The sequence below is a fragment of the Microtus ochrogaster genome, linkage group LG2 (assembly GCF_000317375.1).
Source record: "Microtus ochrogaster isolate Prairie Vole_2 linkage group LG2, MicOch1.0, whole genome shotgun sequence".
In the NCBI taxonomy this organism is placed as follows: Eukaryota; Metazoa; Chordata; class Mammalia; order Rodentia; family Cricetidae; genus Microtus; species Microtus ochrogaster.
The window spans coordinates 27,830,733-27,845,166 of record NC_022028.1 but is presented as its reverse complement, the minus strand read 5'-3'; the positions used below and the strand labels follow the sequence as shown (position 1 = coordinate 27,845,166).

The following is a 14,434-nucleotide window of genomic DNA, read 5'->3' as shown; positions in this document are numbered from 1 at the left end:
GGCCATGAGTCATTTTTTTACTCACAATTTCCTTCTCTAGACCCGTTCCCACTCCTGCGGAACCCTGAAAAGTCTTCTCCTACCTTCATGGTATAATCCACCTAGTTTTGCATGGGTGAGGTTATTTATTCAAGCATGGACAATTCACCAATGGCTACACCACTGAAAAAAGAAATCACTCCTTTTCCAAGCAGTCATTAATCACAATAGTTCCTCAAGGATGGGTGGGGCCTTATCAGTACCTCATTCCTAAATGATAGGATTCTAAGGGGCCCCTTCATGTGCTAATAACCTGAACTACTGATTTCATGAGGACAACAGCCATGCTATTGTCAGACAGCAACATTTTATGTCAGTCCTTCCTGTCCTCCGGCTCTTACATTCTTCCCTGTTTTCTGCAGTGTTTGGATGACCATTTAGGGCTGAATACCCAACAGTCACTCATTCATTCCCTGCTGCATTAATCATTGCCCACTGCAAGGCTGAGAGCAGCGCTAATCTATGGGTATAAACAAATATTGAGAAGGCAGTTTGATACCATGTGCCTTTAATCAAACAGTAGGCTCTCCACTTGTGCTTAGGACTTTCCCACAGGCTTTTCAAGTCAGTCTCTTAATCTGGGTGATGTTTAACAGCATGTAAAATGGGTGTGGTGGTTGGAATGAGACCTCTTCCTCAAAGTCTCAAGCATTTGGACACTTGGTCTCCAGTTGGTGGTGATGTTTGCAGTTTATGCAACCTTCAGGAGGTGGAGCCTTGCGGGAGAAAGCATGTCACTGGGAGCAGGCTTTGAGGTTGTTTAGGCTTACCCCATTTGAAGTTCATTCTATTGGAATGGTAACATATGCTGTGCCACTGTATGGGAAGTATGCAACTTGCCTTTTCATCTTATAAGCGGTTACAATTAAGAGACTGCCTGAATCTCAAAAGAGAGTTGGACTTTTGGCCTTTTAAACTGTGCTGAGACTGTGTAAGACTACAGAGACTTCTGATGTGGAACGGCATTTTGTATTATATGTATAGCCATGAGCTGGAGGGCCAGGGAGGTGAATGTGGTAGTTTGAATGAAACTGGCCCCCATAGGTTCCTGTATTTGAATACTTGGTCCCCAGGTGGTGAACTGTTTTAGGAAGGACTAGGTGGCCTTTTTAGGGTGTATCACGGGGGGTGAGCACTGGGGATTCAAAAGACTGTCTGCCACGTGGTTGTATCTGAAGATTTCAGCTCTCAGCTACAACTCCAGTGCATGTCTGCCTGCCTGTCTGCCTGCTACAATGCTCTTCAGCATGATGGTCACAGACTCTAATAAACCTCCTAAAGTTGCCTAGTCAGAGAGTCTTACCACAGTAACAGAAGCCTAAGACAGGAGATGTGACCTTGCTGGAGAAAATGTGTGTGTGTGTGTGTGTGTGTGTGTTGGGGGGTGCGAGCTTTGAGATTTCACAAGACTCATGGCACTCCCAGTGTGTTCGCTGTCTCCTGCTCATGCTTCAGGATGTGAGCAACAGCTGCCCCTCCTGCTACCCAGGCCTCCTTATCTCCACTCTGCCATCATGAATTCTCACACACTGAAACTATAAGCACAAAATAATTTGCTCTGGGCACGAGTATTTTTTATTGTTTTTATTAAGCTATATATTTTTCTCCCCCCTCCTGTCTCCCTCCCCTACCCCCTTCTACCCTTTTCCATGATCCTCATGCTCCCAATTTACTCAGGAGATCTTGTCTTTTTCTACTTCCCATGTAGATTAGATCCATACATGTCTCTCTTAGGGTCCTCATTGTTGTCTAGGTTCTCTGGGATTGTGAATTGTAGGCTGTTTTTTCTTTGGTTTATGTCTAAAAGCCACTTATGAGTACATATTATATATGTCTTTCTGCCTTTCTCCAAGATTTTTATCATGAAAGGATGTTGTATTTTGTCAAAGTTTTTTTTTTTTTTTTTTTTTTTTTTTTTTTAGCATCTAATGAGATAACCATGTGGGTTTTCTCAGTTTGTTTATATGGTGGATGACATTGACAGATTTTCATATGCTGAACCAGCCCTGCATCTCTGGGATGAAGCCTACTTGATCATGGTGGATGATTTTTCTGATGTGTTCTTGGACTCAATTTGCCAATATTTTATTGAGCAAGTTTGCATCAATGTTCATGAGATTGGTCTGTAATTCTCTTTCTTAGTAATGTCTTTCTGTGGCTTCAGTATCAGGTTAATTGTAGCTTTGTAATGAGTTTGGCAATGTTCCTTCTGTTTCTATTGTGTGGAGCAATTTGAGAAGTATTGGTATTAGTTCTTCTTTGAAATCTTGTAGAATTCTGTGCTGAAATCATCTGGTCCTGGGCTTTTTTTTTTTTTTTTGGAGACTTTTGATGACTGTTCCTCTTTCTTTAGCAGTTATAGGTCTATTTAATTTGCTTATCTGTTATTGATTTAATTTTGGTGATATTTAACCAGAAAATTGTCCATTTCCTTTAAGTTTTCCAATTTTGTGGAATACAGGTTTTTGAAATATGACCTGATAATTCTCTGAATTTCCTCTATGTCTGTTGTCATGTCCCCCTTTTCATTTCTGATTTTGCTAATTTAGATATTCTCTCTCTTCCTTTTGGTTTGAATAAAGGTTTGTCTGTTTTGTTGATTTTCTTGAAGAACCTACTTTGTCTCATTGATTCTTTGTATTGTTTCCTTTGTTTCTATTTTGTTGATTTCAGGTCTCAATTCGATCATTTCCTGTAGTGTAGTCCTCCTGGGTGAGTTTGCTTCTTTTTGTTCTAGAGTTTTAAGGTGTTCTGTTAACTCACTAGTGTGGGATTTTCCCCAACATTTTTATATAGGCATTTAGTGCTATGAACTTTTCTCTTAACACTATTTTGTGTCCCATAAATTTGGGAATGTTGTATGGGCACTTTCATTAAATTTTAGAAAGTCTTTTAACTTTTTATTTCTTCCTTGACCCATTGGTGATTCAGATGAGCATTGCTTAATTTCCATGTGTTTGTGGGTTTTCTGAAATTAGTGTTGTTGTTGAATTCTAATTTTAAGCCATGGTGATAAGATACATGGGGTTATGCCAATATTTTTTTATCTGTTGAGGTTTGTTTTGTTACCTGGTATGTGGTCATTTTTTTTTTTATTGGTCTACTCTATTTGGTGTTATGTAAGCTTTTTCATGGTTTTAAGGGATTTCTTGATTTCTTCCATTGTTTCTTTGAGAGAATTTTTCATTTCCTCTTTAAGGGCCTCAAAGATTCTCCTAAAGTTTTTCTTTAGGTCATTTTCTTCTGCTTCATCTGTACTGGGGTGTTCAAGTCTTGCTATTTTACAGCCACCAGATTTTGTTGATGTCATATTGCTTTTTGTGGTGTTAAATGTCTTCTTACTTTGTCTACCAATCTTTTCTTCTGATTGGTGTAGTTGGGACTGTGTCTCTGGTGATCACTCTTCCAGGTGCCAGTGGATCCAAGGCTCAGATGGTTGCTCCTTGTGGTGGAGTTGGGGCCACAAAGCCAGTCACCATGGGTGACACTTGACATTCCTGGAGGTTGCTGCAATCTTGGAGGTCATTCACGCTTGCTCCCACGGAAGTCACTAGCTTGGGCCTCTTCTGCAGAGGTCGTTGGCTCAGGCCTGGTACCATGGTGGTGGTTGGCTTGGGCCTGCTCTCGTGGATGTCCCTGGCTCAGGCTTGCTCCCACAGAGGTCATTTGCCTGAGCCTGGTCCTGATGAGGCCACTGGCTCGGGCCTGCTCCCACAGAGGTTTCTCACTTGGGCCTGCTCCTGTGGAGGTCCCTCCCTCGTACCTGCTCTGGCTGAGGTCTCTGGCTGGGGTCTGCTTCAGTGGAGGTTGCTGGCTTAGGCCTGCTCCAGTGGAGGTTCCTAGCCCGGGTCTGCCCCTGTGCAAGTTGCTGGCTCAGCGTGGTCCCACAGAGGTTGCTCCGGTGGAGGCCACTGGCAACCTGGGAATGGTGTTTTATGACAGCTATAGAAAAATAACTTAGCCATAACCCAAAGCATAAAGTTTCCTTGCATCTATACATAGATTACGGAATAAATTATTGGTTTACACCTCATCATTTCATGTTCACTGGTCTACCTTCTCCATGGAATCAGGAACTGAAACACCTCACTCAACCCTAAGATACACAATATCAGGCATTTAAAAATATACAGGAACTCACATTTTTATGTTTTATTTCACAATAAGGAAATTAATTAAGTTATTAAGCAACTAAAAAGAGTAAAGATGTTTCAGTTCATAAAACACACTAGTAAAAATGAACCAAAAGCAAGGGAGAGTTTTGTCTTTGCAGTTATTTTTTGTTGTTGTTGTTGTTGTTCAAAATGGCAAATTACCAGAATATTTTCCAAGTTCCTTGATTTAGAATTTCAGTCTTCAAATGCAGTAACATTAAGATCCCGGCTAAGAAATCAGTCATTTAAGCTCAGGGCTGTTCTCCTGACACTGAAGAGGTATAAGCCAGAGGGCTGTGACGAGGCCACCTCTCAAAAGTGCTTGCCCTCCCCGGGGTGGGGGTAGGGGGTTCGCTGGTGACTTCAGGTCATTTGCCCTAAGTCTGTCAATCAAGTTTCTGCTTTGTCCCATTTACTCATTATTTAGGAATACTTGGGGATATGCATCTTCATGTCAATCAAGATGTCTCAACCGTGACATCATTAACTGCCCTTTGATCACAACAGGTGATCAGGCTGGGCTGTTTGAGCGCAATGAATGCAACGTAGAAAAGATTATGCTACACACAGTGATACTTCCTGAAGCAGTTTCTCCAGTCACATCAACTTAAATGAGTATTTTTCCATTTCATTTGTTTTGCAAATGACAGATCTGCTCAAGATAATTTTATTCAGTTTATTTAAATAAGCACAGGGCTACTTAAAAGACTATACATACAAAAACGTACATTACAAGGTCAACCTTTTCTATACTGAATTACAAAACTTACACAAGCATTTAGTAAAAGCACACTTAAAAACATGTTGACCAATTAGTAGCAACTCAACAATGCTCAAGTTCCACAGCAGTATGTAGAGGAAGCTCTAACACACGGGACGAGTTAATGTACTGGCAGTTTTACTTAATGTAAGTTTTTAAAAGATTCATTGCTGTTGAATGAGTCTCTACATCAGTTTTAGAACTGTCTCTCGAACTTAAGTCAACCAAACTAGAATTTCAAATAAAAACTTCAATTCTGAAGATTTTAATACCAGCCTCATGGCAAGAGTGAGCTGCTCTTCCAGTGTCTGGCAGCTGTCTAGACCAGTAAGGCTACTTTGGAAAACTATGCTGCTGTAACAGCCTTTGGGAAGCAATTTAGTGCCCTGGTGCTGCAGGGCTCCAGACTGCAGGACCCACACAGTGGTCTATGATGCCTCAGATGTAAGAGGACTGGGGTCAGACTGTCTTCACCCCTTAGTGAATGGAGGAAGGTCACAGACACAATACAACTTGCAAATCTGAGTCTGCAGCTGAGACCAGAGAAGAAGTAGGGTGGGAACGAGAGTAGGACACACACAGGTGGGAGAAAACACGGCCGACTTGCTGACGGCAGATGTGGGACCACTTGTACCTCACAAGCTACCCACTGACTCTACTGCCACTTGTTCGTCAACCCAGCAATCAGAACAGCTGGCCTCACTGGGATACAGAATCAGAAGCAACACTAACCCCATGTTAGTAAGTGAAGTTATTCCAGAGTGGCTCGGCACTCACACTGAGTCCTTCAGAACAAGACTCCCATGGTTGCTTCTCCAGATTCCCGGACTTAGCATGCTTCAACACATGGAGGAAGCCAGTTCTACGATCCCCTTAGGAGGCACAGAGCCCTGTGACAGAGGGAGTACGTAATACACAGTGCCTGGTTCAATGCTTCTCCACCTCTCAAACTCAAAACAGCTCAATAATATGCTGCTATGTGAGCGTAGATGCTGAATGTTCGTAGTATAAACTTCAATTTGAAGCAACAAGGTTACACAGTTCAGCTGTTATTACCAACCTACTCTGTAAGTTAAATATACAAATTAAAAATTAATTTCACTGAGTAACTAAAAATAAGTTCCCACTGACTTAAAACTGTCAAATGGCTAACTCTCTCTTCAAAGAGAGAAATGCCGGTGGAAGCAGAGGGTCAACTGAATATAAAATATGTCATTCTACTCTAAAAGCTGCACTTTTAAAATCTCCCTTGACAACTACATATAGGAGCACAGTTCCCATCAACAATGTTAATTAATCAGCCCTGCAGATAACAATATATTTAAATTTTACTGTAGCATCAACAACTCATGCAACACTTAATATGCATCAAATTTGTCTTATGTGTACAAAGTCTGGAAAAAGAGCAGAACACTAAAAAACTACAGGATTGATGTCTAAGAACAGTAAGTACCTGCAAGGCTGAATTATGGTTTGTAAGGCTAGTCAATAACTGATCTAAAACGCTTGTTTTAACAAATCAAAAAAAGATGACCCTAAGGTCTACCAACAAAGTAAATAATACAACCTCAAGATTACACATGAAAAAGGTATAAAGTATCTTTGCTTTTAGTTAGAAATATAAAGGGGGGAAGCAGATACTAGAAGACATGAATGCAAAGCAAATAGTATGTTTTCACTTGCCATTATTATACAAGTGGATGATGCTACTTGCACAAAAGTGACCCTGCATGGGAGAGTCCTGCAGGAAGCCGGATTATAGCACAGGAACCTCGTTCAGTTAGGAGTCCACTTCTGTGCTGCACTCTACAGTGAATTCCAATTCCAATGGCCTGACAACAATGACTGTCCACTCCCCCCTACCACTGCCACATGGTCCGGACCTCACTAAGGTCTACAATTCTCGCACCCTCATCCCACGCTCCCTGCCATCAAGTGCTGCCTCTCACATGATCACCCAGCCTGAAGACTTTGAAGTCAGTCTCATTTTAACAAGGTGAAGCTCAGAAGAAACAGCTGACCTCACAATGAGACGTCAAGACAGACAAGAAAAGAGCAGGCAAGACTCTGCATGACAGAACATTCTAAAAATGCATGAGCAGCTTCTGAAGCTGAGAGGGAAGTGACAGCAAGCCCTGACGTTCCTCCTGCCTTCCATGGCACAACGTGGCACAAGCAACTGAAGAGCAGAAGGCTTTTCCAGCAACACCATCAACACTTTCTAGGTGAGCCCTTCACAAAAAAGGTGGTAATATTTCCCAGAATACTGCGAACTGATATATGCTTTTGCTTGGGAAGAGAAATTTATAAAGGATGTATACAAAGTTATATTTAAAAAAAACCTTTCCTAATTGGGACATGAAAATCAGGCCATTTTAAGGAAGGAAAGAAGGAATGGGGGAAGGGAGGGACAATATTTTTATTTTTCCAAACCTATGTTAAACCTCAAGAAAATCCCACAGTGACCAGGACCTCAGTAAACACTGTGGACTCATCTGAAAACTGCAGCTGTAGCTCTGGTGACTTCCCAGAGGTACCCTTCATGGCCACGTGACGTGCTGAATCTTCCTCTTTGTTTCTGGAGGCTTCAGGACATTCTGGAAGACAGGAGCAGAACCAGTTTACAATGGCAGATGCCTCAGAACAGCTCATAGGGACCCGCAGGGGTGGCCAAGGCTAAGCCACTACAAGAGCTCTGCTGCCACCTAGTGGGGATGGTGCTCAATTAAAAAATAAGTATCTTCTGGCTCCCATTTGTCTATTCTGGTTCTCAAATGTTATGTACCAGTATCACAAGCATGCGCGCGCACACGCACACACACACACACACACACACACACACACACAGCGCCTGACCCTTATCCCACAGTACTACCATTAACTGCAGAAGATAGAGGGACAGGCCTCTCTTGGCTTTCTAGAAGCTCTTACAGTGACTCTAATGGGCAGAGCTGAGAAGTCTGGCTGCTGCAACTTGCCTCTTCCCCACCTAGCCCACCTCCTTCACCAACACCAAAATCTAAACTTCGTGAGAAATGGTGACTAAATATTACATTTCTAAATGGTACATATTCATAAACATACAGAGATCATAGCAACACAAATGTATATGTTGAGTGAACCTCAAAGGCTCACTCTTCATAGTCACTGTATTTCAGATATGGCTTACTTTTCTACCTTTCATCCCACACTCTCCTCTGTCTTACAGGTGGTTAACACAAGCATGGGGCAGACTGGTGTGCCATGTGTGCCCTGTAATCAAAGCATGGTCTACCACCTAACTGGGAGCCATGCACCCATGACTCATGTACAAAGTCCAGGCACCCACCCAGACACTTCAGTATGGCAGAACACAATGGATGTGAGAGACTGCCCTCAGAATTCCTCTATCCTTCCAGAGTAAAGCAATTTGGTGTTTAGGGAAGAGTAGTCTCTAGGGTATATTTAATGTAAATACAAACAGATTTAAGGCCCAGACCCAAACACTACTGCATAAACGAGCTGCCCCAGACGGTAGCATTCTGAGCCTCACTAACAAATGAATATTTAGCTTTTTGATCCCTAGACAGAAAGAGAAAATTTTAGGAAATCTGTCTTCCTGCATCCATTTTACATAGAAAGAAACGCAGAGAACTTTCAAAAACAATAATCATTGTAGATTTTTAGATTCCAGGATTCAAATATATGAGCACCAAGACATAAAAGCCAGACTACTGTGGGTGGTGGTGGTGCTCACCTTTAGCAGGTGGATCTCTGTGAATTCAAGGCCAACCTGGTCTACAGAGTGAGTTCCAGGTCGGTCAGGAACACACACTGAGAAATCCTGTCTCAAAAAACCAAACCAAACCAAACCAAACAGACTACCGCAGAGTTGAAGGGCAGCAAGGGGCACTGGAGACGGCAGAGTCAAGCATTCTCAAGCTGATGAGCCTCGGAGATGCAGTACCCACCCACCCTGGAATGGCACTCACTGAGTCATAGGGGCCCCACCCTCTGTTCTTCAGCTCTGCTCAGCCAATGAGACATGCTGTACTGCTACCAGTAGTACCTACTGGGGCGGACTGAGAGGCTGGGGAAGGGAGGGAGCATTCTCTCAGGGCTTCAGTGGGTTCTGTGTGGGTGGATCCACTAAGTCTTCCCTGCTTCAGGGACTGGTCTCAGGGTGACCCTTTACAACATCATAGTAAGGAAAGAGGTGTCAGCTTAACTATCAAAATTCCACGATAGTTTGACATGGAGTCAAATTTTAAACTCTAAACTGTTTTCAGATCTTAATCCTTTAAACAGGAAATAGGCTTGTTTTCAGCACCCCATCCCCAATAAAAGGCAAGAAGCACAGTTGGCTGACCTGGGGCTGCAGAGTAGGTGCTTGGTGCCATGGTCAATATGAAAGCTACCCCACACTTACCGTGGTCTCTGTCTCTTCCTTAGGAGCAGCCCGCTTTAATTTCACGGGAGTAGTTCCCACCGGGGACAAAGGCGGCGACTTCACAGGACCGGAAGGACTTTTCCTATGTGTTAAGTCATGGTTCTGTTTAGTGTCATTATTATTGTGCTCCATTTTATTGTTCATAGGCAAACTGGAAAACAAAACTAGGGGTGAAACCCTGGAAGAGGAATTTGGTAACTTCTGCAAGGCATCCCGGGTAGAGCCTGTCTGGGCGGGAGGCTTGAGGCGCTCGTCCGCTCCGTTCTCCGTCCTTTTCACTTTGATGCTTGTGCTTGTTGAGCTCCCATCGAACACAATGAGGGGTCTTTTCCTTAATCCGTCCACAGCACCACTCCTGAAATCAGAGAGACATTCTCTTGAGAAGCAGCACCTCACGGGCTGGCAGATCAGAACAATAAGCAACAAAATTTACTGACCAGACTGAGGTAAAGGGAACTATTGGAAATAAGACTTACAGGTCCAAAGCAACAATTTTCTAGTGCTTTAAAGTAAAAAATATTTCTTTATAATAAATTCTGTCATCTTTTATAAAAACATTTCTAAAATGTGAATGGGATGCCCCTCATAGTCTTGGGAACTGAATGCTTGACTCCATTTGGTGATGCTGCTTGGGCAGTTTAGGAGGTGTGGCCGTGCTAGAGGAGCACCTCAGTGAAGGAGGCTGGCAGAGTTAAAGACTCCTGCCAACGGGGTTCTGATCCTACTGCACGTACTGGCTTTGTGGGAGCCTAGGCTGTTCGAATGTTCACCTTACTAGACCTGGAAGGAGGCGGGAGGTCCTTGGACTCCCCACAGGGCAGGGAACCCTGACTGCTCTTTGGGCTGATGAGAGAGGGGGAGTTAATTGGGGGACGGGGAGGGAAATGGGAGGCAGTGGCGGGGAAGACAGAAATCATAATAAATAAATAAATAGATGGCTCCTGCCAATCCCAGCTTGTCCTCTATTTCCTGTCTAGAGTTCAAGATGTGAGCTCTCAACTGTGTCAGCCTGCTGCAGTGATCCCATCTCGGACGCATCTTTCTGGAACGGTAAACCCCTCTCTCTACAAATTGCCTTGATCTTGGTGTTGTATCAAACAAATAAAAAAGTATGGGAAATAAGTATTAATTAGCTCCACAATAAAAAAGAGCAGCTTATTGGTACTGCTATCCTGACCAGGCAATCGCAATCAATTATTGTTTTACAAAGAGAAACTATAAAATAGCAACAAGACTCCCACAGTGGTAGCTCACAAACAACAAAGAGAAACTTTATTGTAAACACTAAGTGTCTCTAATGTCTGGACACTTTTAATCAGTGATTAAAATATCTGTAGTTTTAAGTATGAGGTTTGATGAGTCATCATGACCACTGGTTAATTAATTGGTGCATCTGAAGCACAGGACTGAATATTGCAGGAAATTATATTTGTGGATTTAAACACAGAACACATAGAATAAAAACAAGGTATAGAAGATTTCAAACGGTAGCCAGCACAGGGCACTTGCAGGGAATGGAGTTTGCGGGGCTGGGCACCGCTCTGGATGAACAATGGGGTAGGGAGGAGTGAAAGCAAAGGCTGGGGCTGTAGGGACGCTTCAGTAAGCTAATTTATTGTTTATAGAGCACAAGTACTCTAGAAATCTGCTGTAAACTAAGAACATGGTGTTTACAGACCAAGGGAGCAGGCTCATACCGTGAAACACAGCCTTATTCTTCATTCAGGCATGGCGAGGCCTCCATGCACACCCTCATCTTAGGTCAGTTACATCATCTGAGGGAGGGTGGCATTATGGAGCCACAAGGCTCTAGAGCAGTGGTTCTCAACGTTCCTAATGCTGTGATCCTTTAATACAGTTCCTCATGTTGTGCTGACCTCCAACCATAAAATTTTTTCATTGCTACTTCATAGCTATAATTTTGCTACTGCTATGAACTGTGATGTAAATATCTCTGTTTTCCATAGGTCTTACTGGAAAGGGTCCTTCAACCTGGGTTGAACCAAGGTGGGGAACCAAGGGTTAAAAATCACTGACTCACGCCTTTAATCCCAGCACTCGGGAGGCAGAGGCAGGCGGATCTCTGTGAGTTCGAGACCAGCCTGGTCTACAGAGCTAGTTCCAGGAAAGGCAACCAAAAAGCTACAGCAAAACCCTGTCTCGAAAAAAAACAAAAAAAAAAAAAAAAAAAAAAATCACTGACTCAGAGACTCGGAGTTTGCTCTGCTTCCTGTGTGAAGTTTGAGATGTGAGCCCTCAGCTGTTGCTGCCACCCTGCTTTCTACAGTGCTCCCGCTGGGATGGCAATGGATTCTCTGCCCTCTGGAGTCATAAGCCAGATAAACTCTTCCTCCCAGAAGCTGCCCTGGCCATGGTGCTTTATCACAGCAACAGAAATGCAACTAAGACTGTGTGGGCAAGTTAGGGCATTCCTCTGGATCTCAGTTTCTCCACACAAACAATAATGAGTTCAACAAAACAGGACACTTCTAAATCCTTGCAACTATAACGCCCTGGTTCCAGAGGCAAACTGTAAAGTTCTGGGTATGTGCATGAGTGGAGCTGGGGCAGGGGTCAAATGGGGCCGGGTGTCAGACCCAGACCGTGTGCACTGTCTAGGTAAGTGTTCTACAACTAAGCTGAAACTCGGCCCCCAAACCACTAATTGTTAAAATAGAGCCAAATCTTTTCCAAACAATACCCAGAGGCTGTCGTACAAAGTTTAGCTTTGAAGGAAAGTATGATCAACATTCAAAGTTTTGTTTATTACTAGGACAAGTGCTGGAATGTGCTAATAGCACTGCTTGAGTTTAAGAATGTAAACAAGTAAACAAAATGAAAGGTATATGTAACAGTTCAGAGGTTTGTGAAAGTTACACTAATGTGTAGCTTGTACTAACTGTAGGGGAAGCCCAGCCAATCACCTTGCTTGAAGGGCGGGATCCCCTGAGGTTATTATTTACTTATAAATATTGCAGGTGTGCTCCCTGCCTTCCCTTCTGTTTCCTGCTCTTCGTTGGAACCTTGGTTTTGTAAGTTATTCCCTTCTTCCCATAATAAAGCTGAAATTAAAGCTAGCCTGATTAATCCTATTTGCTAGTCGATTACGCCGCATCAACTAACATGTAATCACTTCTGCTCAAAAGCAAGACTACATTTGTATTCCTTTTCCCCAAGACTGAGAGCATACATATATCCAACTAATCACACTGCTCAACAACCTCAGCTAAGAGACTCATGAGGGATCAAAACTACTGATCAAGTTACACTTACAGCCTCCCTGTCTCCCCATCCCTCCAGTCCTCACCCTACTATCCCCAGTGCATTGCCTATGACAGAGCCTTACATAGAGAGTAGAGAAAGCCCGAGTAACTGATCTATACCATTACGTATTACATAATATATACATAATATACATAATACATATTAGAGCAAACACTCTTTAGAATGCCATCCTCACCAGGTAATGAGTAACATTCATTAATACTATGTAATTCTTTTAAAAAGTAATTTGCTTACAGTTTTATGATAGTTTTCCTGAAACTTAAGTCTTTTAAGAATTAAATGACAATGCCCAAAGTTAGGCAACAGACTCTTCGTTTCCACATTAGTCAAGTCTTACCCGACTCCTCTTTTTCCTCAAAAGTCAACAAATACTACTGGTTCTACCTACAAAATACATCTAGACCCTAGCCCATCCAATCACCTACTTTAGTCAAAACTATCATTTATTGCCTGGGTTACAGCACGGCCTTCTTAATCGAGTTCCAAAACCATTCTTGCAACTGCCCATCTTAACTACCCAGTTCAGTAAGGAGAGTGGTCCTGTTAAAACACCGTCTAGTGGGGTCACCACTACCACTGCCTCAAAACCTTCTCACTGTCTCTCATCTCAGAGGAAAGCGAAAATTTCCCAAATCCACAGGCTTCACTTGAACCCACAATCCCTACCATTCATTCATAGTAGATGCTTTACCTCCATCTCTTTCCAAACCTAGACCTGATACATGGCGGGCACTCTGCAGATCCAGGTTCTCAGAGAGTGGAATGAGACAAATCTCTACCTCTTACAGGTCTTTCTACTGAAATGTCACTCTGTGATGAAGCAGTTGTTGGCCACTTTACCCAAAACTGCCATTACCTCCCTATGGTTTACCTGTCTCCATAGCACATTATCTCAAGGAAAGCATGAAAAAAGGGATGTCAACACTGTTGGCTACAGCAATCACAGTATTTGGTGTTCCATTAACAATTACCAAATGAATGTCTTTTTTGGGGGGAGGGGCTATATTTATCTGGTAGGAAAAAAAACAGAACAAAACAAAAACAAAACCCTTCAGTCATGAAGGATTAGATGAAGCCGTGAAACCTAAAACCACTAGAAAGTACCTTTTTGTCTCAACTTTTCCTTCATGTTGTTCTCTTTTCTTTTCCATCATCTTCCCCCATCTATTCTTTGGCAACTCCCTCTGAGGCAGTGGTATGGCATGCTGGACGTAAAGGTCAGTAAGGTTGTCTTTGTTTACTCTTACATCATTCTCAACAGCTATGTTCTTCTGTGGGAGAGGAAACAAAAATTATCTTAAGACAACGTCTTTTATTTAAAAACTACCTATCTGCATAACACAGTAAAAAGCATTATGCTGAAATAATTATCAAACTATTTTGACAATTATATCCATTTAAGAGTCCTCTAAGGTATTATTAGATAGGGTATTAAAGACCCACTAAACTCCACAAATATTAAGTTGATGCCCTCACTGTAGAGGACCTCTGCAGAACTGTCCAATTCTAGTAGAACAGGACCGTTGCCACCGCCGCCACCACCTCAATCTACATGAAAATGGGGCGTTATCTGAGGAACACAGACAAAAGAAAGGTACCATCCAATTCTGTCCATAAACTACTTTTGAGTATGATCATCAAGATCAAATTGGTGGGGTAGGATCTCAGTCTCACCCTGTGTTTATTTCTCATGTTCCTTTAATGTGGGGGGGTGGGCACCTGTTTTTGTTTTTTGTTTTGTTTTGTTGGTGCTGGGAACTAAACTCA

The 14,434-nt window shown here is 42.6% G+C and overlaps 1 protein-coding gene across 1 annotated transcript in view; it reads right to left on the bottom strand.

Moving 5' to 3' along the window:
• Window positions 1–4,855: 4,855 nt before the first annotated feature.
• The window catches only part of LG2H2orf49 (linkage group 2 C2orf49 homolog), an 11,378-nt gene continuing 1,799 nt past the window's right edge, over window positions 4,856–14,434 (bottom strand). The window contains exons 2-4 of the mRNA XM_005360001.3: window positions 13,772–13,938; window positions 9,362–9,737; window positions 4,856–7,550 (exon numbers count right to left, since the gene is read on the bottom strand). Of these exons, the coding sequence (XP_005360058.1) occupies window positions 7,494–7,550; window positions 9,362–9,737; window positions 13,772–13,938 (600 nt within the window). The 3' untranslated portion in view covers window positions 4,856–7,493. The remainder of the gene's footprint in view (window positions 7,551–9,361; window positions 9,738–13,771; window positions 13,939–14,434) is intronic.